The sequence below is a fragment of the Miniopterus schreibersii genome, assembly GCF_964146895.1.
Source record: "Miniopterus schreibersii genome assembly, chromosome: X".
NCBI lineage: Eukaryota > Metazoa > Chordata > Mammalia > Chiroptera > Miniopteridae > Miniopterus > Miniopterus schreibersii.
Window position 1 is genome coordinate 93,842,668 of NC_138104.1, and position 26,629 is coordinate 93,869,296.

Below are 26,629 nucleotides of genomic sequence, written 5' to 3' on the forward strand. Positions count from 1 at the left end.
CAGCCTGACTCGGGGCCTGACCTTCACGGGGCCCCTCAGCACAGCGTTTGCACATCTGCCCGCAACCCAGTGGGGCCCCTGCCAGGAAGGGGTGAAGGGAGGGGCTCTGGGGAGGTGTGTGAATGTGTTGAGTGCAGTTCAGTTAGGAGACCTACTGCATCCTGGGGTGGGGCTGGCATGGGTGGGGGCTGCCCAGACCTCTCTGTTAGGTTGGTGGGATTTCGTCAGTGGTGGTTCAGGAGCTCCCAGAGCAACCAGACACATCCTCAAGTCATAAATGCGTCGTCCTCCTGCCTCTCAAAGCCACTTTTGTGGAGGGAATGATCAGTGGTGCTGTGGAAGCTGACAAACACGAGCACTGGGAAAAGGCTACAGTTTGGATGACTGAGAGGTGCTGGTAAGAAAAAAGTTTCAAAAAGCAGTGGCGTCTAGAGCTGATGGCAAGGGGTTGTCATTGCAAGCGTCCAGCTCTCTTTCCTGCATGAACTCCTTTGACACCGGTGCCGGTCAAATGCTCTTTTACAAACGTTTTATCGACAAGTCACATTGGGAAACACTGCCTAGGATAACCCTCCTCTGACATGTTATAATGGATATTAGCTTACAAAAGACTGAGAAGTAGGGCCCTTAGAACACCTGTTTAAGTTGACCATGGACCTTTTTCTTTTCGTTAATACCTACAAATAAATCGAAAACACTAGGAGTTTTTATAAATTTTACAAAGCTGGGATCACACCCTTTATTCTTTTTTGTGACATGAAAGGGCAGTATAGTATATTGTCTAAGGAGTGAATCATTTGAATTCTTTTGCTATGGAGAATGAGATATTAAGATTATGTCTCTTAAAGACGAATTTTGGATACTTGCTGTCACTGTTGATGTAGAAAATTAACTTTGAACAATGAATGCATTTAACTGTGCAAGAAATTCCGAGTAATAATCTTTTAGCACTTTACTTCTTTGCAGATGAGAAAAGGGAGGTGAAAGGAAGTGCATCAGGAGGATGGTGAAGGTTAGTTTTTATAAGATATTTGCCTCCATTTCTCTCTGTGGACAAGAGCCTGAAGTTCAGAATCAGTGCTTTGTGCTTTAACATGAAAGTATTTGGAAGCACTTAGGGATTCTTTATTTGGTTATAGAACCCCATTGTCAACTTGTTAGTTTAGTGTGTGGCAGAAAATCAGTTATAAGATGTAGTTATCATAAAATAAGAATTTTTATATATGGCTAAAACATTCTAGATTGTTACTATGTGTCAGGCACTGTGCTAATGACATTAAAATATACTCTGTCTCCCTGGCCCTGGTTAGAGCATTGTCCCGATATGCCAAGGTTGCGGGTTCCTCCCCAGTTAGGGCACATACAAGAATCAACCAATGAGTGCATGGACAAGTGGGGCAGCAAATCGATGTTTCTCTCTCTCCCTCCCTCCTTTCCTCTCTCTAAAATCAACAAATAAAATTTAAAACTGTACTTTTTCATTTAATTCTTACAATCATCCTTTGAGGCCAATACCATTATTACCCACACTTTGCAGATGAGGCAGGTGAGGCTTAGAGAGGGAAAGTAACTTCCCAAAGCCCACCCTGTAACTAACTATAGGTGGGGTAAGTCCAGACTAGATCTGGAATCTTGGCCCTTTGCTACATTTTATACATATATTCTCAGCTGTTATGATAAAGGGTTAATTAATGATTTTATATATATGGTATGAATATATATATGGTGTTCCCAAAAATGTATACACACTGAATAATTATAAAGGCAGTGTTTAGTAAAATAAATTTCATTTTCATTTAACAGCTATAAGCTGTTAAAGTGTGTATACATTTTTTTGGGACACCCCGTATATCTCAGAACACAGTTGAGTCTCAACCGTAATAGATAAGACTGGCGGAAATATTTTTGGCATTTTAAAAACTCTCTTAGAATAAAAATTTTGCTACATTTGTGATTGACTCTTTAAATTGACTTGTGAATGTTTTCTGCCCATCCTTTGGCAACAAATAATGAATTACTATAAAATAGGTAACAGGAGAGAGGAATTAAAAATAAGGATTTGGTAAATTCAAAATGGATTTAAGGGTCTTTGATAAATCACATTGCTTCATGAAACTGTTGTATCATGAGATTATTTTGATCTAAGGGGCTCACTCTGAGGTGGATTTGGGGGTACTTTGGTCCAGCGGCTGGGTTTCTCCCAGGCAGAGTGATGTGGGAGAAGCCGTGCAGTTGGCCTACAGCTGCAAGCAGCTAGTTCAAGGGGTAGAGTGGGGGGATTCATCGCTTCAGGGCCTCTGTTTCTTTCCCCGTAAAAGTAGGGGCATTTTTCTCACCCCCCAGTCTCCTGATTTAGGCCTACGTTCCTTCATGTGATTCAACTGTTTGGTTGAATTAAAATATTTCACTAAATATCATCTTTAGAAAAATCATAGCCTATTTCAGATTTGTATGCTAGCGCAGCTGGCATGGGTCAGTGATTGGGCATCGACCTATGATCCAGAAGTTCGGGGTTCGATTCCCGGTCAGGGCACATGCCCGGGATGAGGGCTCCATCCCCAGTGGGGGGCGTGCAGGAGGCAGCCGATCAATGACTCTCATCATTGATGTTTCTATCTCTCCCTCTCTCTTCCTCTCTCTGAAATTAATAAAAATATATTTTTAAAAAAGATTTGCATGCTAAATATAAAAGGAACCTCAAGAAAACAGGCCATTCTGAAAACTGTTTAGTAATCCAGAGGCGCTGAGAAATTAATACCCAGAGAAAGGATTGTAGCAACCAAAGAAAGGGTAGGGATACCTTGATTTTTGTGTCACAGAAATTGTACTTTAGTAGAGGGAATAATATGGCTAAGACAACGGAACCATAATGGAAGTAAAATGAAAATTACAGATGACAGGGTATTGATGTAGTAGGCGTTTATTGTATCCTGATTTTATATATATTTACATACAAGTTTATATCTTATGTATTTGTAAGGAAAGTGTATATTTCAAACTAGGGGTCATGATCCATTAGTGGGTTATGAAATTTAGTGGGTTGTGACCAGCACTACAAAACTAATAGTTCCGAATGGGTCATGCATGGTGATGGTTTTGTGTGAAGCTTGTTAGGCACGTGCATGTGCACACACACATTTACCTGTGTACTAACTAGGTCACGATGTACAATGCACTTCTAACTGGGTCAGGGTCATTGGTGGGGGTACACCCAGTACAAATTAAGATGCCTGCTTGAGTTGTACTTAGTTTTGAATTGGTCTGAAATTTTTAGTAATGTTTTTCTAAATTAAGATTGGTTAAAAAACACACAAAAATGTTCTCGAGGTAGTTGCTCTTTTGGTTTAGCCTGAGAGGGGGCTCAGTGCTTGGCAGGTGGCTGAGGGATTCTAGTGCGCCGGGCGCCATCTCGTGGCCTTTGGGGTACAATGCAGCGCACTCCCTTTAATAGAAAACTTGCAGATCCTGTTGGTGACCCACACAAATGACCAGAATTTGAAGTTAAGGAAACCACACCTGCCAGCTCAGTTCTTACCTTCCCTCGCACCTTGGCCACACCCTGGACCCCTGACCCTAGCAGTCAGCTCTAGAGCATGTGCCATCTCCCAGCAGATTATCATGAGAAGACAACCAGTCAGTGCTCCGTCTCTTGAAGTTGGGCCTCAGGTACAGTCTTTTTGCGTGAGGACGGCGCACTCACAGGCCATGCGGCCTCCAGTGGAGGAACAGGAAATGGGTTTATACTCCCCTTCTCTGTGACCCCTTCCCTCAGCCCAGTTTTTCCTTGTTGCTCATGCTCGCTTTGGAGCCACCACAGTGACAGTGTTTCTAGCATTTATTACACCGTATTGCTTTCTTCATGCTTTCATTTGGGAGACTGTGGGCTTCTTGATGGAAGAGATTGTGTCATGTCTTTTTATCCACATTGCCTAGCAAAGTACCTTGCACACATGTAGGTAATAAATATTTTCTTTATGAACAGATGCATGATGTAGGTGAATTTGGGTGTTTCACTTGGCTTTTGAATTTTTTAATTGAAAAAAATTGTAAGGTTGAGCCTCAGGAAGGTGGATCTTTAAAACTATATTTTTAGGGGTCAGTTCTCCGTCCGCCTCCAAAGGAGCAACAGGACAGGCCCAAAGCCCTAAAAAAACAAAAACAAAAACAAAAAAGCACTATATTTTCAGGATTTTACATAAGTGTACCACATTATGCCAAAATTGTGATATTATGTTAATAATGGAATTGGTAAAAGTTGCTTTGGTATCTAATACTGAACACTACACTAAACATTTTCCTTCCCTTTAAAAGCTAGGTAAAAATTTTATTGAGTTTGTAGAAGTGTGTGTGTCTATGTGTATGTCTATGAATGTACATGCACACAAGCATATATATCTCCCCTGACATGGAGACCTTCATGGGGCAGTTTACCTGAGGTACACATTTTATCCCGTCATATATTAATAAGTCTATTCAAAGATATTTCATTGACATAGCATCAGAAGGTTCATGGGTAATGAGATGCAACGATGCACTCTGCGATATCAGACGGGGGCCTAGAGTAGAGTATCATTAATTAGTAAAATAGTGGTTAATATGAGAACAAAATATACAACCTGGAAGTCTACTGACAGGTGGAAAGTTTAGGATGTAGGATTAGATATGCCCATGGACAGAAGAAATGACGGGAGTTGGGACTGATTTCTCTCTATTTTTTAATCCTCACCCGAGCTATTTCTTTCCACTGCTTTTCAGAGAGTGTGGAAGGGGGAGAGAGAGAGAGGGAGAGAGAAACACTGATGTGAGAGAGACACATCGATTGGTTGCCTCCCGTTTGTGCGCTGACCGGGGCTGGGGACTGAGCCTGCAACTGAGTTACGTGCCCTTGGCCAGAATCGAACCAGGGACCCTTCGCTCCACGGACTGACACTCTAACCACTGAGCCAAACTGGCTAGGGTGGGACTGATTTCTTACATGAAACTCTTGGGACTAAGAAATCCCTGGAAGAGCAGTCCACTGCAGTCACTGTAAAGCTCAGCACACTGGCGAGGCTTAACTGGGAAATATTCAACAGAGATCAGAGCTTGGAGGGCGAAGCATGGTATTATAGATGACATATATGTATATAAATATATATTTGTACACTGAAAAGACATTCTCTAGTGATTTCATAGAAACTGCAAGTCACCTGTTGACCTGTTACTTTGGATAAGGTCCAGAGGTCATGGCATGGTCTGTTCTCCTGCAGGGGCAGCTACTAAGCTGCACTGGTCTCCTTTCTTTAATCTGTTGGCAGCTGTCTCTAGAGGGGTTTCCCAGCCTAACCACTATTGACATCTTGGCCAGATAAGTCTTTGTTGTGGGGCTGTCCTGTGCACTGTACGATGTTCAGCAGCACTCCTGGTCTGCACCCACTAGATTCCAGTAGCCCCTCACAGATGTGACAACCAGAAGCATCTCGAGACATTTAACATGTCCCCTGGGGGCAAACTGTCCCTGGTGAGAAGCACTGCTCTAGATTACAGTAGGTAGGTCAGTATGTTCTGGGAACAGGTCTCCTGTAGCTGTGACCCTGTCAGGCCCAGAGCCCATCCTCTTCAGTAGGGGGACTATCCTTTCTGGACACTCTTTTTCCAGTGTTCTGTAAATGGCCACATGAGATCACCTTCAGGATATAATTTTGGACCTGTGGGCATTCAGAAATCAGCTGTGTGAAGGGAGAGTTGATAAAAGGCACTGAGAAGGAGTGCATTTAGTGCTGTTTTATTCATGGCTATTTACATTACCCAATTAATATGAAAGCGGAGAGTCAGGATGTACTTTCACTTATTTGCAGGTCCCCAGAAATTACTACACTATCAACACCTGCTTCAGTAATCAAATACTAAGCTCCTTAAGGGCAGAAAGTTGTCTTTGGTTACTGATATATATGAAGTGTTTAGAGTAGCTGACCAATAGCTGCTGCATGGTCAATGAAACAGTAATGACTGGCTTTTTGCAATAGATATAAAAGTAGCTGTCCTTGTAAACACACCTAAAATGCGCATGTGAAAAAAGCTCCAAAGAATGGAAACCATTAATCAAGAAGATACAGGCTTATTCCATGAGTAAAAAATATGTACTCTTCAGACTGGAATGAGGAAATCTGAGAGTAGGATTCCAGCTGTATTGGAAGTATTGACAAGATCATTACAACCCTATTGGAACACCAAAGCACTAACAGTTTTCAACTTTACTAATAGGTTGGCTTCTAAAATCTCGACCGTAAGCTAGCATTTAGAACATACTTACATGGCACACCTAAAGATAATTGCAAAAGTCACTGCCATATTGGGGTGGCAAAGGGGTGATGAAATAGGATTGGAGTTCAGCTTTATATGTGGTCATTTGTGAAGAGCTAGCTACATATGTTTAGTGATTCAACTTTTGTTAAATTATATTTAAATATGTAAGTCATTACTTATACATTTGGTATGAGTTGAAAACATGAATTTAGAAAAAGGGGGTGTGTGTCCAAATGGCTTTGTGTTGTACAGAGCAGGGAGCTCTGGGCTCAGCTGTCCCTTCCAGGTACCGTGGAAGACGATGTGCTCACAACCTGTTCTTTCCTGCCCCCCTCAGTGGTACAGAGAGGTGAGCTACAGAGTGTTAGGAGCCCAGAAACTAGGAGCCTGCCTGGGGTTCAAAGGCTGATGCTACCTTTCTAGCCAGCTGCGTGACTCTGGGGAAGTAGTTTACCTGAGCTTCCCTTTCCCCATCTGTAAAGTCAAGAGCCCGGAGAGCTGCCGTGAGGATTAAGTGAAACAATGCACCGAACCTGCCTAACAGAACGCCCGGCACACAGCAGCGCTGGGGAAATGTTAGTCATTGTTCCCCGCTTCAGTCAATTGGACATGGCCGAGTCCGGAGAGAAACTGCCTACTTTGGGCATCAGTGTCTAACTTCAACACTGAGTATCTTTGGACCCTGACGTGGATGTTTTATATTCTCCAAGAAACAACTGCGGTGACATGATGTGGTAACAATACGATGCCCTTTATTGAGAGCATTCAAGCATCATACCCTGAGGAAGTATTTTCAGTTCAGTTTGTCGAAATACTTCAGTTTTCCAGCTGGATCTGGGATTATCTATTAAAAGAAAAAAGCGGATTATTCCTTTTAAAAGCCAAAGTACATCATTAGTAGTCTGATAGTAGTTGCCCATCTCTTGACTAAAGAAGACAGGACTATGTTTGTGCACCAAATTATATCACATGTATGTGGGAAACACTGGATTTGTCCTACCTACTAATCTCAGCTGTCCCAAAAGGAAAATCACTTGTTAATGAATTAACATCTGTACTCAAGCACCCCGGAATTTACTTACAGCTCTTCTCTCGGCCACCAGGCTTTCATGGCATCTTCAGGTTTGATCTAATTAAACCAAACACATTAAGAGAGCATGGCTACAGATGTTAATGTTTTTCTAAAACGCTGGGATGCCCCAACAACCTGAAGAAGGGGCAATGTGTTCGAATGGATTTTTTGGTGGTCCTGAATGCACCCTTTTAATCTCAAACTGCAAAGGTAAAAAATACTCGAATACAACATGGAGTATTACCTTCAATAACTATTTAGTGAATGAACAAACACTCCAAACAAACAAACAAAAATGCTCCCAACTAGATCACAGCCTTAGAAACCTACTAGACTTTTTTTGAAATTTCCATAATAATCAAACTCACATTAACTATGTTACTTGATAGTTATAGGTAAAGTACATCTATCCCTACATATAAAAAAACTCTTGTAATCAGCTTATGATAGTTCTATATGTGTTTTCTTCATAATTTTTTTTAGTATAAAGTAAACATTACCTAATTTTCCAGGCATCACACTTCAACGAGTATGCTCTGCCAGTTTACAATCTGTCTGCATTTAAATTCAATTTTTAGGTACTTTGTGCCAATAGTGTGCTGGGCTGTGCAGGATGTAGGATAATTACCACGGGCCTCGCCTTTGAGGCTCATACGAGCACATGGGAAAGATGTCCATGTACATGGCTGTTTTGATGCAATGCACAATACGATTGTGTATGACACAATGGAGGCTGAGATGGCATTAGGGACAGTCTCAGAGCGGAGGTGGCATTTAAGTTGGTCTTGAAAGAGGAGAATTTAGAGAAGGGGACAGGTATTCCAGGCTCTAGAAAGACAGACCTGAGAAGGCACGAAGGTGTGAAAAGCAGGGCTTGCTTGGGGGAAAGATGAGTCGTGGCTTGGTGGGAGCACAGGGAAGGTGACCTGGGAGAGACCAGTGGAAACAAAGAATGCAAAGACTTGAAGGTTGTGCCCGAGTATCTGGACTTTGTCCTGTGAGTGCTGGGAGCCACTAAAAGGTTCTGGCCTGGAGAATGACATGCACTGGAGAGGAGAGCTGACAAATCAGGCCTGTACAACATACAGGGGAAACTGAGGGATCTGGAGATGAGAGTCATCTATCTTAAAGAAACACTACCGCTGACCCTTTCTGATCCTACAGCCCCCCTCCTGCTACTTTCTTTCCTTCTCCCCTCCAGTTGTAGCTCTTGGACTAGTTCAGGCTTCCTCGCCTTTTGCATCTGTTCCTTCCGCTCATGCCTGTGACTGAAGGGGATGTTACGCATCAGTCACCTTTGGTTCTGCTGCAGCTCCAGGGGGAAGAGCTGGAAGACCTTATCCAGAAATGCTTTTTAAGGCTTCTCGGGTGATGCCTGCAGCTTCTGACTCATATTTCTATCTGCAAGCCTCACAGCCAATCACTGTAAATTAACCTAATGACTGATTTATAACTCAGAGTGCTTAGTGCTCAAAGTCCCTTTAACGCTTAACTTCAGATCCACTTGCTATCCATTAGATCTATGTAGAGATGAATATTGTATCGTAACATTAACCTTGACCCACAAGGGCTAAGCTCTTTTGCATACTCATCAAAACTGGTTTAAAATCACTGAAATGTTACTTTACCTAATCTGAGTGAGGTTTCAGAGTGAATTTCTACCTCTCATCGTCTATGGCTAATGATAACTGGGTTTTTTTGTTTGTTTTGGTCTTTTTTTGGTTTGCTAAGGAAGAAAGTCTTAAGAGTCTATATTTTTCTTCTATCCTAAGATAATGATTTCTTCCTCTAACGCTCTAGTAATTTTCCTAACTACAGTCTGTGTAAAACTTGATTTTTAGAACATGTTTATTAGAAAAGTTTCAAGCAAGTTTCCAAATTGTATTTTGGCCAGAGACTACTTCAGGACTGTCTACAAATTATACAGTCTCCCTATGAAAGAATACACTTGTTCCAATCTTCTCTCAAAGGATAAGGAATCATTAGCTTCGATGTCAGCGAAGCCAGGTTTTTCTCAAAAGTTTTTTACTGTATGTAGAAAAGTTATGCTTGTGACTGTTTTCTTTGCCACAATATAGGGAGAAATTCCATATATGATCTTAGCCCTCTGACTTTATTCTACCAAGTCTCCACTACTCCCTTTTGTTGTTGTTTTTAATGGTCTATTCTGCTGGATATTTGGCTTTAAAATTCACAGCATGAAGTCCCATCTTCTGCTTTCCCCAGTTTTACCTACTCTCCCTACAGTTCAAAGAATGCCTGTACCTTCTGATTTCTGCCCAGCAATGTTTGCTTCATTTACAAAATCGAGAAAGTGCTATTACAGATGATCTTAAAGTTGGCATTTTTGTTTGGCCCCAGATATCCCCTTAACAGAAAAATCAGTTTGACTTACTGTTTCACTACCAGGTTTCCAGCCAGCAGGGCAGACTGAAAGGAACAAAAATTGGCAAAAGACAGTTTAAAAACAGAGTTCAGTTCTCTTCAGCAACTCTTGGCTTTTCTTTGCCCAAATGAAATTGAAAATGGAGCCTATATTAATGAGAACATTTCTAGGCCACTGGACACTTGACTTCTGTTAGCTTGCACCAAGGAAATTTAGTCATGGAACTTAGCAGTAGGCAGTTAATCTATTTTCATTTTTGTCAATTATGTTTAATTACATTTACAGTACAAGAAACAAATTGAGTGTTCCTCTAAGAAAGCTGGAAACTTTGGGAATCTGGTGAACCGAAAGGGCTGGGCATGGCAACAATTTCTCCGAATTTACATAAGCTTACAATAAGCTTATTTGCTGCTTCCGGTAGTATTTAGTACTGATGCCATGGTTTGCTGTTTGTCAAATGAGACTTTAAAATTATTCAGCCCGGCCGGCGTGGCTCGGTGGTTGAGCGTCAACCTAGGATCCAGGAGATCGCAATTCGATTCCCGGTCAGGGCACAGGCCCGGGTTGCGGGCTCCATCCCCAGTCGGGGGCGTGCAGGAGGCAGCTGATCAATGACTCTCTCATCATTGATGTTTCTATTTCTCCCTCTCCCTTCCTCTCTGTGAAATAAAAAATATACATATTTAAAATACTTATATAAAAAACTATTCAGAAAGTAGGATTTGATTTCCCTTTGACTTAGAATGCACCTTGACCCAGGTACCAAGTTACACATTTGAAAGGAATATAAAACACGTTTTATTTTATGAAAATCTGACCTTTCCCATTTAGCTACCAGGAAAATTTGGAGTGAAAGGATGAACTAATAGATTATTAGTATGATACTGAATAACCTTGATGATTACTGAATTACCTTGAGGAAAAAAATCTAAATCAATGTAAACATGCAACTAAAACCCACATTATTAAATATTGCCAGACTGGCACATTTTAAGTTTATAAAAACATAATTTGAAAAACTGTAGCAACAGAAACTTTTCTCTTTGAGCTTACCTAAAAGGACTGTGCAAATAATGAATATTTTTTGCATCTTTTAATTCAGTAAGTAGAATATATTAGTAATAGTTTGTTAAAAGATCAGCTAATAATTTGAAAACAATCAGATGACTTTGGAACTATCCAAATTACTTACAGGATCAGAAACCAAACTAATTATGCTGCTGCCTCTTCTCAAACTAAAAAAACTCAAAGGGCTATGACGTTTGGAAAGAGAGAGTACCTTCTCCATGTTTATCGGTGTACTGGAATGCTTGAACCAAACGCAGCGTCTCATCCACCGATCTACCCACAGGAAGGTCATTCAGGGTAATCTGTCTTAGGATCCCTTTGTCATCAATAATGAAGAGGCCTCTATAAAACACAAGAGTGGTAGGGGTGAGGCTATTTCCTCTTAGTTAAGACAAATATTTGTTAATGTGAATCCCTGTACCATCCACAAAGGACTGTTATACAGAACCAACAACACACTACCTACCTGACTGGTACACGCACCCCCCCCCCCCATACCCACACTTATCTACTATATAATTTGGGATTACAACTGTTAAGTGGGAGCTTTAAATTTAAAAAATTACTGAATTTATTGGGATGACATAGGTTAATAAAATTATATAGGTTTCAGGTGTACAATTCTATAACCCATCATCCGTACATTGTATTGTGTGTTCACCACCCCAAGTCAAGTCTCCTTCCATCACCATTTTCCTCCTTTACCCTCTTCTACCTCCTCCCACCCCCAGGAGCTTTAAAATTTTGTTTTTGTCTGTGAAATGTCCTGTAGTATTTACAGTTGAACCTTCACGCATACTAGGTTTGGGATTTTACTGCACTGAAGATGAAATGATGGAACTACAGAGCAGAGTTCTCCTTTGACTGAAGGAGTGGCCCATCTTTCTCATCACTGGCTGTTTAGGATTTTTTTATTTCCTTTTTCAATGTTGCAAAAAGACAAGGTCACCAATATAAGCAAAGTCACCTTTCCCTCTAAATCTCTGTATGTGTCATTCACTTCTATGGCCTCAGGATAATGAAGCAGTTTGGCCAAAAAGACCTGGTACTGAGATGGGGGTGGCACTGCAGGAGTTCAAGTAGGCTAGAGACAAAAGTTTTCAAAGGACTTCATTGTCTATTTAAGTCAATATGGATTTCAACCCAGTACTTTTTTGGATTAGAAAAAGATCACAGGTACCGGGGCTAACTGCTTATGTACAAGTGTTACAAATAATGTTAGAAATATATGGACTATATCTATTTTATGAAATCTTGTTTCATAATCATACTAAACATTACTAAAGTATTCCTGCTTCTCCTATAATACATTTTTTGAACAAGCAACTTGATGTCTGAAGTAACTAGGGCTCACTCTCCTTGGATCAGGTCAACTTGCTTAATTTTTATTCACATGGGTGTTCATTTGATGTAGCTACTTTTACAGTTGAAAACTGTTGTCAATGATGATCAAGTCTGTTCTGAAATAAGTGAGCCTGATCTAAAATTTTGTTTTGCTTTGTAATATACATTATACCAACACACACCACACAAAAACAAATCTGCCTTTTCTTTGGTAGCAAATTCTAGCTTGTTTTTTGTTTTAATTGCTTCTTTGGTAGACTTTGAGACTAATACATTTGGCATACTTGGTGTAACATACATGTATGTCTCTTCCACAGAGAAGAGACAGGTCATTCTTATAGATAATCAGAAATTAAAATCGCAACAGACATCTCGCTAACCACCCCAAAAACTAAAAATAGCAGGGCAATGCTTTTGAATGTTTGCAGGAAAATGCCTTTCTATCTACAACTCTGTACCCAGCCAAATTATTAATCAACATGAGAGTAGAATAAAAATATTTTCTGAAATGTAAGGTTTCAAACCATTTTACCTTTCAATGACATTTTACTAGGAAGCTATAAAGATGTGCGTCACTGCAACAAGGGATTAAATCAAGACGGCAGGCAGGCTTGGGAACCAGAAAACTGGGGAAATGGGGGAGTAACTGCTAATGGGTATGAGGTTTGTTTTTGGAGTAAGAAAAATGTTCTAAAATTGATTGTGGTGATTGTTGCAAAACTCTCTCAATATACTAAAAAACTACTGAATTGTATGCTTTATATTGGGGTACATGATATATCTCAATAAGGCTGTTATTAAAAACATGATTATAAAATACACTTTCACATGACACATTTAAAAAGAAACTATTAGCATTGAAAAGGAAATAATACAACTATAACAAAATTACAGTTGTTTTAAGCTAAAATTGCCCTCTTTTTCCAAAAAATTCTGTTAGCATTTATTAGCTCAAGTAACCCAGTGAGAGCTGTTGGGTAAAATATTTCCTTAATTTTTCCTACTCCAAAGGCACAGGTTTGCTAATACTATGATACTTGTATTTAGGAAAACCATTATTGGAGTCAGTTTGGAGAAGAGCAGAAAGAAATGGACAAGGAGTTTGGGGACTGCCAATTAATTAATTATGTATCTTTGGCTAAGTTCATGTGCGCGCGCATGCACAGAAAGAGAGTTCATGGAACTCTATAAATCTGTTTATCTGTAAAATGACAGGGTTGGTAAAAGACCTCTACATAATCTTCCAGCTCTAACAGTCCGTGACACTCACATAGTTTAAGTAGGGCACTCACTAATTATTTAAAAAAGTATCTACAACATTTTTGCAAATAGAGCAAATAATATTTCTTGATCAAAACTTGTATCTTCTAACTCCATTTCCAGGAGGGTTACAAATGTATTTGCATTGGTCATAATGTAAAACCACTGAAAAGGTACCTAAGAGTGTGGCCTGAGTCTTCCAGATATACGCCATAGTCCTTGGAGATCTGATGGGTCAGATCTGAAAGAAGTGGAATCTTTATTGGCCCAAGTCCTCCTTGTCTTCGTGGGGTGTTAATCCTGTAACAAACAGAACATTTACCTCTCAGAGTTAAGTAAATGGCATATATCAAAACAGCCCTCTTTCTCTGCATGTGCACACACATGAACGAATGCAACACACTCATTCTTTCTCTAAAAAAAAACCAGGCTAATATACATTCTATTTTCTTGCCTTTTGTCCCACTTAACAATATATTCATATCCTTTAAATGCTAAATATGGAGATACACATCACATTTTCAATGTATAGACATACAATATTTTACTAATCTCTACTGACATACATTTAAATTGTTTCCTTTTTTTTTGCTTTTATAAACACTGCTGGGAACATCCTTGTATTCTTAACATTGTACACTTGTTTGATTAATTTCTAGAAGTGGAACTGATGCGTAAAGGATATGCACTGTCATAAGCATAACCTTAGAATTGTGATCACAAGACAATTCCTTGAGAGGTAGGCGGAATACAACTGGGTATTTTAATATTCTGAGAGACCAAGAAATGCAAAGTCCACTTGCAGCAGTGAAGGAAGTCAGCTATAATCTCAGACACATTAGTCTTCAGACTTAAGTATGTTTTAAGTTGAAACCAGGGGATGTGGGCTGGTGCCCCAATTGGAGGGCACCGACACAGCAGCTATAAGACAGGAAAATTCTGCTCCAGATGTCTGCGAACCCAGTTCTGACATCCAAGTAGAAATCTCTGATTGATATGAAATCTATCCAGCTGAGAATATATCCCCAAAATGGAATTTTTGGATAACATAAATGTTTTCTCTTATATGATTTGTTTTAATCCTATGGAGATTTAGAATTACTATAGAAGTGATAAAGCAAATTCAACCCATAGTTTTAAAATTTTTACATTGCGAAATAATCTGTACATATTTATATATTGATATATTTATAGTGTTTAAGATAATTTGACACATTAGAATAACATTTACTTTGTGATTCCAATTTAAAATGTGTAAGCTGAAATTTTATTCAGTTTATAAATAGTAGGGAAACATTTTAAAAGGACTTAAGACATACCAAATCTATTTATTAGATTTGCAAGAATTACTTAAGTTCTTGGGAGGGTATGTCTGAAAATTGAGATACTTACAGGAAATCAAATAAAACATATAACTGCTTTTTAAAATACTTAAGAGAATTACTTATGGGAATGTAAGTTAAATTTAAATTGTAGCTCCTGAACCAATTAAAATTTTAGTTTTATATACATATACATGCACATATATTTATATGTATACATATAATTGTAAATGGAGAAAAACTTGTTTTGAATTTGTTACTTTAATGAATTTAATACTAAGTTTTAAAACCAATATAATTCTGAAGTCTTTATTGTGCATAAAATTTTGTGCACAAAATTGTGGACATAATTAAAAACTCACAGCAACACACACATTTCAGATTCTGAAACATGTTGCCTAACTCCTCTCCAGGAATGCTGAGCCGTCTGTGTGTATGAGAGTGCCATTTCTTCCCACCTTTGTCATCACTGCGTTACATTTTTCAATATTTGAATATGTTGGCCAATCAGACAGGGAAAAAATGGGATCTCTTGTCATTTTAACTTGCAATTCTTTGCTATTAATTAGGTGAAACAATTAATTAAAATTATTTCTAAAATTAATTTAAACATCATTGCTTCTTGAAAAGTAATTATAAAAGCTATTTTGAGTTTGGCCTAATACTAGGCAACAGAGAAATGGTATTTTAAAGATTTTTTTTCTCTAGATTAAGGTTACCCAAAATTTGTCTTAATAAAATAATCATATAATTCAGTAGTTTTTGCTATGGGTATTACATCTTTTTCACTGAACTTTCCCCCATAATTTTGAAATGTCCTATAAAATCCTTAAGCATTTTTATGTAACTTCATTGAACTAGCAGTTCTCAGACAAATCTACTTCTGAATTGTCTGATAAATAACTATATTCCTATCATGTTAAGAGTTGTCTGCCCATAATTTCAAAGTAAATCCATTTTTTCCCTACAAATGTAAGTGTAAGATACCAACCAGGCCAAATGGGTAAACTGCGAATCGACGGAGCATGCCACCACTTCAGTGTTTATAGATCGAAATTCTTCAATTCTATCACCAAAGGCGATAATTTCAGTTGGACACACAAAAGTGCTGAAAGTAAAAAAAATATACTCAGTATTCTCAAAATACTCATATATGTGGAGTTTCAAACGACATAGTCTTTACAAACACATTTAGTATATAAAAATACACATTAAGAACAATTTCCTATATGAACCTTCTCAAGATTGAGTAGTCTAAAATGCTTTACAGCTTTCAAAAGATCTGTACAAATCTGACACATCACTGTTTTTTACATTCTTATACCAGCCTTAGAGCCCGATGCATCGATCTCTATTTGGAGGGAGGACATGCCCTCCCGCCCCCTCCGCTTCTTGATTAGAGAATATTACCTTAGGGTAGTATTTTTCATACCGGGGTAGGAATTACAGTCAAACCTCGGTTCTTGAATGTCTCCCATCTTGAACAATTTGGTTCTCGACCAAGTTGTTTAGGGAAAAAATGTCCCCGTTGTCGAACCAGACTTTGGTTTTCGACTTGCCGGCCCTTTCATGCTGATACCTCGGCGTGACAAAAAGCATCTCTCGGGCAACAAAGGAGAGGATGCTATTGTTGCTGGCGAAATGGATGATTAGCACAATTTTAAAACATAAAGAGGCCACCAAGAGTGCTAATGTTGCTAATGCTGTGAAGGAAACAGTGATCAGAGGCAATTGAAGAGGTGGAAAAACTGTTGCTTTGCGTAAATGAAAAGCAGTTAGCCGGTGACAGCATTCTGGAGGCAATAATATGTGGAAAAGTGAAGATGCCACATGCTGACCTCCTGAAACACACTCCTGGAAGTGACTCGTTTAAGGTTAGTAGGGGGTGGTTCGGTAAATTTCAGAAAATAAGTGTTTGTTTATATATTAAACAGTACATTAGATAGGTACTGTATATAAGAAAGGGTAAAACGGAATCATTTGGGGGTCTGGAAGGGATTAATTCAATTTACATTATTTCTAATGGGAAAAAATGATTCAGTTTTCAAACAAATCGCTTCTTGAACAGGCTTATGGAACGAATTAAGTTCGAGAACTGAGGTTCCACTGTACTTAAGCCAATTTACTGAGTTCCAAACAGCATTTTAAAATAGTGAAATAGAAAATATGAAGATACATCATTCACAGTAAGGGTAAGTTATGAGACATGTACATAGCAGTGCATATATGTGTGTGTGTTCAGGAGAGATAGTAAAAATATTTAACAACCTTAACTCAAAGTTGGCTTCAGTGCTGGAGGTTTTGGAACAGGACCAGGTGGGAGGGCAACTTGGGGAGGGGTTGAGAAAGTGGCTACTGACCGCCTGGTATGGAAGCTTTTCAGTGTTTCAGGACAGCGTGGCTGCACTGGTGCGTGAAGACTGAATGTTGCCCTGTACGTATGTGTACATGTATGGGGCAGCAATGAAAAATTTATTTCCCATTGTGTGTCATGGCCAAGAAAGTTTGAAAAATGTAGATTTAGGGGACAAGTTCCTACCACACCCCAACATAGACTTTTCAAATGTTTCAGTTGTTCAAGTGGAGGGCTGTCATATGCAATCACAAAGTTCTAAACTAGATTACATCCCTGGAACCTGGCCTATAATATATATTTTTAATATTTTCCAAAAGGTAGGAATGGTCACCCCCTGCCTTTCTTCCTATTATCCCAAATGGTATCTAGAGACACATTTTGCCCGACTTCTTAGTGAAGACAGAGAAAAAGGTCGGGGGAAAACTGGTGGGTTATGTGTGTGACTTTCATCCTTGTAGACTGTGGCAATGCCTGAGGATTCTTCCTTCTCTAACCAGGCCCAGTCTGGCATTCCAGGGAAACAACAGGAAGGAGCGATCTTAGCGCCTTGCTGCAGAACACCACTGCTAGCATCATGCACAGTTAGCTATGTCTTATTCATCATGGAGTTTTAAATAACACTGGAAAGAACGCGTTTTTACCTGCTATGTCAGACTAATTTAAAAATTCAGGTTTAGTGTCATATATTTTACATGTTTTAACTTTTTGGTTTTATAACAACATGAATTTAGAAGGCCCATAATTTTTATATGTTAAAATTTCAACTTCTGGTTTCTATTGGAAATTAGAGTATATTATACATTTTAGCTAGTCAAGATAATTTAAAAGATTATGTATTGTGTAGATTCATGACTTTAGTCTCGATGTATTAATTTTTACGAGAATTCTTCCTATTTAGATAGACTAGGGGTTAGCAAACTTTCAGCCACAGGCCAAATCTAGCCTATCTTATTTTTTGTAAATACACTTTCAATTGAACACACACTCATTCGTTTATTATGGTAGTTTTTGTGCTATGATGGTAAATTTGAGTAGTTAGAATAAAGATCACCACAAGACTATGACTAAAATATGTACTATCTGGCCCTGTACAGAAAATGTTTGCAAATCTCTGGCCTAGAGACAACCTATGGAGATGAGTTTAAGTGTAACCTCCCTGCAAGTTTAAATTTTATTTACCTAGTTCTAGATTAGTCTTAACAGAAAAGGGACTTATAATATACAGTGACAAAGATAGAAGAATCTTCTACTTACTTTGTGACCCTCCAAAAAATTCAAATAGAAGATAAAAGTTGGGATAACTCTCATTTTGGTATCTTTTTGCTTTTATGGAATTTGAAAAACACTCAAAATAAAATTAAATCCTCGGTGTGACTAAAGCTGCAAGAGCCTTTACTTTGAGTCAACTTTGTATCTACAAAAGTGCTCACTGTCAGAGTTAAAGAGAAAAAGCTCCCACAATAACCATAATTTATATTAGTAGGTACTATTCGTTAAGCATATGCAATATTTTCAGGCAAATGTTCAAATCACAGGAAAGCAACAGATGCAGCAAAGAGTAAAAACAGTAAAACCATAAAAGGCATCACCAGAGAAAAGGGGCTTGTTAATTTTCTATTTAACAGGGAAGGATACATTAGATTTGTGATGTAAGTCTTGCTCTTAAGTGCTTTCTAAAATATTGCCAGTCCATTTTCTTGCTTGAGTAGGTGTAGCTTAATGAATATAACTGTATTTTTGTCTAATGATTATGTTATAACACAATCATGGAGATATAAGTGTAAAGTACTGCAGTCAAAGGGTTATGATTCTGAAATACGTGGTAGATGTCACCTTCTTGGAAATATTCTTCACCTTAGTCTGCCTTTTGAGGACCAAGAGCTAAATAAAATATTTCTAACTGTTTGATGTTTTCAATTAATGACTGATAATAACTGAGGTTTTACTAGCTGCTGTGTACATGTATTACTTACAAATCAAGTGGGTAGAAGAAAAAGACCAGGTATTTTCCACGATAATCAGTTAACTTGAGCTCCTTAAATTCTCCATTTATCACAGCAGTTCCTTCCCAATAAGGTGCTGGCTTGGAAACTAAGAAAGAAAGATATAGGATGTTTTATACCACTGAGAAAGTCGGTGGGATGACAGAACAGCTTTAGGAAATCACTAAAAATCAAGGCTTCTGAAACTTTGGATCTCCACAGCAGTCTGGTGGAGCTTACAGACTTCCCAGAGTAGTGTTATTGAATGTATAAAATAAAATATATATAATTACAAAGGGAAACAATTATATTGAAATGCAATTATCAAAATATAAAAAAACCTTTATTGGTGATGTAGTAATACATGTTCCTTTTTATTAATACTTTAAAAATGCAGGATCTAGCAGTGATCTAATAACTACCCAAAATACTAAAGAGTGTAAATGATGTTTCAGGGTCCCTGCAACAACCAACAACCACAATGTGGCTTGAAAATATCTGTGGTTCTATTGGCAACAGGTACAAGCAAGTACTGCTGAAGCTAATGTGGTTTGTTGCTAATATTTATAAAGGTAAGAAATGCTCAATTTCAGGGCATGCTGTAATTCAGTTGGAGGTTAGTGACAATACTTTTTATTCTATTCATGCTCACAGCCACCACCCCCGCCCCTTACATTCCATCCCTGCACTAAACCCTACCGGGTACTTCACTATAGCCCCTCCAAGCTGAACTTCCGACATTTCAAATAATTAGATGTTCCTTTTCCTAATGGCAGCCTTTCAGGTGTACTAATTTAAACATCTGTCCAGTTTCTCACATACTCATGGAGGACCTGCTGACACACTCAAGGAGTAGGAAATTTGCAAATACATCAGGCCAGAAGTGTACAATCCCAGACCATGGGATTATTTTCCTAGAGGGCTTTGAAAGGAGACCCCCTTGAAAAGGTTTCAAGTGACCTGATGGAAATTCAATAGTTGGTGCTCTCTTGTAAGGGCATGCTGTAATTCTAGCCAACATGCTTTGATAATAATATACCTTGATCTTCTGTTACATTCAGATAGCACTTAAACTTTCAGAACCATTACATATATTGAAGTCAATACTTGCTTCCAAGTTTGACTATGGTTCCTAGAAAATAAGGGTTATAACACCCAGCATTTATGGTCATTCTGAAAAGAGACATAAACTTAAGATGAATTTCTCTGTGAAGTTAATATATAACGTGTGATTACTTATCTTGAATCAGCAGCCTACCTCATATAAATATCCCGATCTGATTAGGTAAAGGCCAAGAGGGGGAATTAGATAGTAGAAGGGTACTGAACTATATATGCTTTATATACATTACTGAAAATGCTACTCAAAGGGAGAGATTAACAGGATACATTAAATAGACTGTGGTTGGAATTATAATGATCTGTTACAATGACACTCCTTAATGGTTTTAGCACATTGGGAAAACCAAATCTGAGAAATAAATTTTGTTCTCAAAATTCTGAGTTTGAGAAATTTGGGTTCTTGATTTAAAAATTATAGTGTTAGTTCAAAGAAAAAACTGTCATCAGTTTATAGAGCAAAAAAAGAATGCAGTCACTTTGTTAAGATCTATAAATGGAATCCCCAAAGCAACCCTGCATCTATTAAAATCTTGAATATAAATCATAACAGATTCTGGCAAATGCAAAGCAGTATAAAGAAGGATATTTAAACCTCCTCTTCTCAAAACCCCATTAATTTACTGTTAACATTCTGATGTCTTTCCTTCTCATCTTCTCTTTAAACACAAATTTGGATCATGTTGCATTCCTTTAAAAAAAAGCAACAGTAAATCATGAACATTTTTCATGTTACTAAAAATTATTTGAAAGTATGGCCTTAATGGCTCTATAATAATCCACTTTATGAATAGAAGTTCTCGTATCTTTAATTCTAGATAAGCCTATATGTGACAGAAATGTAGCAAATACCTAAAATTTGAAAAAGTTTTCTGGTAAAGGGAAATCTGTTACCGCTATATTTTGCTTTCATGAGCACACCTGGATGGAATTTGTTTCTTATGGGAAATACAATGTAATGCAAGTGAACACTTAACTGGTTGACACATTTCAAAATATCTTCCCAGGCAAGTAAAACTAATGACACTTTGAAATACTGTGATTTTAAAAGTGCTGGGACTCGAAGCTAAGAAAGATTCTCTTGCTGGCCTTAACAAAATCAGCTGCCATGCTGTTGAAGAAAGAAACTGTGAGTGGCTGGTTCTTAGGAATTAAGCATGGCACCAGGTGACAGGGGAAAAAGAGGGACCCTGTCCTTAATCACAAGGAACTGAATTCTGTCCGCCACCATGTGAATTTGGAAGAGAATGCCAAGCTCCAGAAAGGGATGCAGCTCAGCCAGCACCTTGACTGCAGCCTTGTGAGATCCCGAGTGGAGAGCTCAGCTAAGGCCTCCTGTGAAATAAGCATATGCTGTTTAAAAACAATAAAATAAAACAAAGTGCAAGGCTGGCTTTTTAGAAACAAAAATCCAAAAGTAGTGAACGTTCAGTAGGAATGAACTGCAAATGTTTAAGAAGGCAAAACAGTTTTTCTTATTTATTACTCCCACTCCATCCTAAATCATAACATTCCACTCAACACCCGGGATTCATAATTGTGAAGCACACTTTTTTCACTGAATATAGGCACAGAACACGGTGTAACTGAACCATCATCTTCAGGATGCCAGTGATCTGTAGGAAAAGCAGGTTACTTAAAAGCAAGCACGGGACAGTATTTATCCTTTAATCCCCGGCTACTTCTTTTCGGCTAATCTTAACATCTAGATGCAGCAGGCCGCAACTTTCTCAGTCTCTCAGTCTGACGTGTCCTTTGTGAAAGTGGCCATTAGCTGTGTACACTGGACAGAAGTGCAAATAATCAAAAGCCAAACTGGCAGGACACAAATTTGCCATGAGGTTTATCATCAACCAAAATACATTACTTTGAACCTCTTTTTTCCTCCTCTCTCTCCAAAGAGCCTCCAAAGTACACTTTGTAATAAGTTATTTTCTATGAGAAACAAAGAATATCCATTAATTATATAGGTTTGTGGGAAGGGCTTTTAAAAGTCTTTATAAGATGGAAATAAAAAGAAAAATAGAAAGGTGAAACGTTTGCTCTCCTGCACACTTTGTTTAGCCACTTTTCTGTTTAATCAAACTTTCTATGATTATTCAACTTAACCGATCCATCCCTGGAAGAGCACTTGGAAACAGACGTGATATGCTGCAGCCACTTTGTGATGTTTGAGGAAGTGTTTCAGTTTGCACAACATCCTCTGATGCCTGCAAGTCCGGGACCTGGGCCACCCTCTTTCTCTCTTCTGCGGCTTTTGGGGTAACCACTAGTTCCCAAATCTGATCAGTGGAAACCATCCCTTTCTCTCAGCTGGAACCCTCCTCCCTCGCCACCCCCCAGGAAAGAGGCAGATCTGCTTCGGGACGGAGGCAGCGCAGGGGGCGCCGCCCAAGTCACGCTCCCCGGTACCCTAAGCGGGGCACACGTGTCTCCTAGCCCTCCCCGCTTCCCGCCTCCCTCGGCCGCGGGTCAAGCCCCCTTGGCGGGGCACCACCTACTCTTGGCTTTGCTGAGGTGCAGGGAGTGGTCGGCGACCGAAACTCGGGACGCCTCCCCCGGGTACACTTGTCCCCCCGCGTAGAAGTGGCATTCCTCTTCACGGGTGCGGGGCCTCTCCTCTGCCTCCCAGCCCCGCAGAGCCTGGGCTAGCAGCAGGAGCAGCAGGAGCGGCAGCAGCAGCGGCCTGGGGCTCCGGCTGGGGGCCGGAGTCCTCGCGGCAGGCAGCGGCCCCGGCGCCTCCATGACCGCGCGAGTGCAGACACACGTCCCTAGGCGCTAGCGCTGCTTCTCCCGCCGCCAGGCAGCTGCGATCGCGCGCCGGACAGCCAGGGCGCGGCCTCGCGAGACCTGCTCCGCCCTTCGCCCCCCCCCCCGCCCTCGCCCCCGCCCCCCTGCTCTCCGAGTTCCTGGCTCCCCCCCCCCCGCCCCGCGCCGGCCCGCCAAGCCCCGCCACGTGGCCTGCGCGCCCCTGCCCGCTTTTGCGCCTGCGCCTTGGGCGCGGGCCGGGCCGGGCGCTCAGCCCAACTCTGCGAAAGCGGCTTTTCTGGCGTGGCCAGTAACCGGCCTCACTCGCTCGCGTCCTCGGCGCCGTTTCCACGCCCATCTCGCCCACAGAGCCTCAACACCGCCCACCACCCCCTCTAACAAAGTGAAACTAACCTATCTGCCTTTGAACCGCGCGCATCTTCTGCTTCCTACAGCTTTTTCCTTGAAGTGACCTGTGTGAACAGTGCCATGACTACCCCCTCTAGTTGCAGCCTCTTTAAGTCCTGAGAAACTTGGAGAAGAAAGGTCTAACTTAGGTGACTTCAGCCTGTCTCCAGGCATCTTTGTTTTTTCAGTCAAGCCTTGAAAAGTTCCCAGAAGACCCGACTTCTCCCAGCACAGTACTGTTACATCTTCTGACAGTGACCCTATCACATTACAAGAGCCGGAATCCCTTCTATCCTCCGGGCAGCTCCTGTCATCTTTCTGAATCCCCCGCAAGTCTATTAGCCTGTCAGCTCGCTGGGATCTATTTATTTATTTAAATATATCTTCATTGATTTCAGACAGAGCAAAGGAGAGGGAGAGAGAGAAACATCAGTGATGAGAGAGTCATTGATCGGCTGCCTCCTGCGCGCCCCCTGCTGGGGATGGAGGCCGCAACCCGGGCATGTGCCCTGACCGGGGAATGGAAACCTGATCGCCTGGATCCTAGGTCGATGCTCAACCGCTGAGCCATGCGTGGACGGGCTCGCTGGGATCTAAATGGACGTCGAATTCATGTTTCCCAAGGCACCCAGCACGTGGCATTTGCTACCCTAAGCGCTTGATCTGTGACACCTAACACTCCCCACAGCCTGCCTCAGCTTCAGGCTGTTCTCACGGACTTACATCCTTATTCCAGTGACAGCCCTTTCAGGCAGATAGGAAACCTTCCCGTTCCAAACTCACCCCTCACCCAAGCCCTGCCCATTATACGTCCGCTGCCCCACGCCGCCCCACGCCGCCCCACGCCGCCCCACGCCGCCCCACGCCGCCCCACGCCGCCCCACGCCGCCCCACGCCGCCCCACGCCGCCCCACGCCGCCCCACGCCGCCCCACGCCCACTGCTTGCGCATGCGCGCTGGGGACAGGCCAGGCCACCTAAGGAAGCCTAGCTTGCGGAGGACCCGGTAGTGGCGTCGACTATGGCTGGTCTCTTGCTCTCCCGCCCTCCTTCCCGCCCGCTCTCAGCATTGTTTTAGGCCCTGCTCGCCCTTCTAGGCCCATCTCTTCCATGAGGCTTCCTTGGAGCCTGGCCTCCCCAGGTCGCTGCGACTGGCCAGCCGCCATTACGGGAGTCACGCCGGCCGCCATTACGGGTGAGAGGCTTCGCGCTCAGCGCTGATTTATACTCCCCCAAAAGGCCTCACACCAGCCTGCCTCCTCCCCGAAGCTGCAACGAACCCTTCCGCCTTTGAAATGGATGCCTTTTATACCTTTAACACCTATTTACCTTTTCGTTGCAGCGAGCTGGGTGAACAGTGCTCTGACTCCCCTCTCCGGCCGGAGCCCTTTTAAGTCCCAGGAGAACTTGGGGAAGGAAGGTCTAACCTGAAAAGCAGTATCTCAATACCTTTCCAGCGGGAAAGGAACTTTTCAAGCCGGGAAGTCACAGTTTGATGACTCAAGACTGTCTGCCTCAAGGTATGTCTTGTTTTTGAAAATCAAGAGTTGGTTAAGTTCCCAGGAAACCCTTTTCTGCCATCAGTGTTGTTCCATCTTCTGACAGTTACCCCATCACTCACCTGTTTGCTAGGATGGTAGGGGAAGACTGGGGGTGGGAGAGAAAAAGACCCAAGCACACACCAGAAAGACAGGAACCATCGGCGGGCGGCCTCTATGTCCCCAGAATCCCTTCTATCTTCCTGGGCCCTTGCCATCTTTCTGAATCCCACAGAAGCTATCCTAACAGTTTGACTTTTCTCTATTAGATTGTCAGCTCCCTGAGGTCGAAATCAGTGTCAAATTCGCATGTTTCCCAAGGCTCCTGGCACAGGGGATTTGCTACTGTAAGTACTTGGTTTTGTAAATAACACCTAATGTTCCCAACAGCCTGTCTCAGTTTCAAGTTGCTCCTGTGACAGATAGGACACCTGCCCTTTCCAAACTTATCCCTCAGCCCAGTCCTGCCCAATATAAGTGTTGCTTTCTGTTTTCTGACCCCTGTTTCCTGTGGGCATAGGAAGAAAAATATGAAGCCACCTCCCTTTTGCTGAGAAGGGGAGAGCATGTTCTTACCCATAACAGTGTCTGCCAACTCCTCACTTTCCAGGGACGTGTAGATCTCAGTCATCTGAGGAGGGAGCTCTCGCTGCTCCCATTCTCCTCCTTCACTGGCCTCCTGTTCCACATGCAAGGGGAGTGGGGCACTGGGGGCTCGGGACTGAGTCCCAGGGATTCGGCTCACGCATCTGCTGCGAGATCGGCTTCTGCGATCCATATTAATGGACTGACTGTTGAACAAACAGCCACCAAGCCTCTGTGAATTCTAGGCCCTATGCTAGGCCTCTAAGTTTGGGAACTGGGAGAGGAAGCTTGGGAGAGAGTTATTTCCTAACACCTCTGCTCTGGGCTGAGCCGAGGTGCCCCAGTTGGCAGCAGGGGTTGCCCACCAAGTGGGCCCCAGTGAACCTCCTGCCCACTGGAGAGAGTGGCCAGATAGGCCAGCTCCCAGGCACCAACTGTTTGCCCCTCAGTTCCACCGGAACCCCTTGGCAACTGACATTCTGGGTGGCAGTTTGCTCTGAATTCTGTCCAATGATATTTTCTGAGTGCCTGCCTCCTGCAGGCAGGCATTATGCTGTCACAGTGGCAGTCACAGGAAACTTAGGCAGGGGCCCTGCCCCCAAGGCACTCACCGTCCAGCTGGAGTCAACTACCCATATTAATAATATAAAACCATCAGGCACAGAGGGGTGGTTCTATATATAGAATGCACCTGAGAAACACCTGGGGAGCTTAAAAACATTCTAGTGTATGGACCAAGCTCCAGAAATGATTTAAGACATCCTGGGGGGCGGGGGTCCCAAGTGTCTGTGGCTTCACAAATGATGTGTCAAGTGAAAAACCATTGCTGATGGAGGTTAAGAGCACAGGTTGTGGAGTCAGCCATTTCTAGGTTCCAGTCTGAGTTCTGCCACCTCTTGGCCTTGTGGCCTTGGGAAGGGTATTTAACCTCTCTGAGCCTCATCTGCAGATGGGGGACCTTAACACCTTCCCCATGTGAAACTGAAATGATACGAGTTTCATGATATAAGTGTAAAACCTAACTTGGAATCTGGGTCAGACGTAGGGACTCGCTTCTAGTGCCTATGACAGGAGGAATGCTTTGTGACTTCTGAGGCCAAATCATAAAAAATGATCGTTTCTGTCTGTCTTGCACATGGATTACTCATTCTGGGGGA

General features: G+C 41.4%; 1 protein-coding gene across 3 annotated transcripts; it reads right to left on the reverse strand.

Annotated features, from left to right (window-relative positions):
* Nucleotides 1-2,906: 2,906 nt before the first annotated feature.
* Nucleotides 2,907-23,064, reverse strand: PRDX4 (peroxiredoxin 4). Of its 3 annotated transcripts, none has more exons than XM_081126556.1 (8): nt 22,696-23,063; nt 19,067-19,184; nt 15,729-15,845; nt 13,593-13,715; nt 11,023-11,153; nt 9,753-9,787; nt 7,064-7,129; nt 2,907-4,144 (listed from the first exon to the last, which is right to left on the reverse strand). In XM_081126556.1, exons 1-7 carry the CDS (start codon nt 22,937-22,939, stop codon nt 7,079-7,081), a joined length of 819 nt encoding a protein of 272 aa, XP_080982682.1. In that variant the 5' UTR covers nt 22,940-23,063; the 3' UTR covers nt 2,907-4,144; nt 7,064-7,078. The 3 variants fall into 3 exon arrangements, with proteins under 3 accessions (XP_080982682.1, XP_080982683.1, XP_080982681.1); XM_081126557.1 differs by lacking the exon at nt 2,907-4,144 and adding an exon at nt 7,368-7,414 and having other exon boundaries at nt 7,018-7,129; nt 22,696-23,051; XM_081126555.1 differs by lacking the exon at nt 2,907-4,144 and having other exon boundaries at nt 7,018-7,129; nt 22,696-23,064.
* Between the last annotated feature and the right edge of the window lie 3,565 nt (nt 23,065-26,629).

What these genes read in the sequence shown, in the direction of transcription:
- PRDX4 (XM_081126556.1), bottom strand. Translation starts at nt 22,939, where the DNA reads ATGGAGGCGCCGGGGCCGCTGCCTGCCGCGAGGACTCCGGCCCCCAGC. An exon ending in CACCGATAAACATGGAGAAG is followed by an intron (nt 9,788 to 11,022) that starts GTACTCTCTCTT and finishes TGTTCCTTTCAG; the next exon opens with TCTGCCCTGCTGGCTGGAAA. An exon ending in GGAAACCTGGTAGTGAAACA is followed by an intron (nt 7,130 to 9,752) that starts GTAAGTCAAACT and finishes TTCTTTTAATAG; the next exon opens with ATAATCCCAGATCCAGCTGG.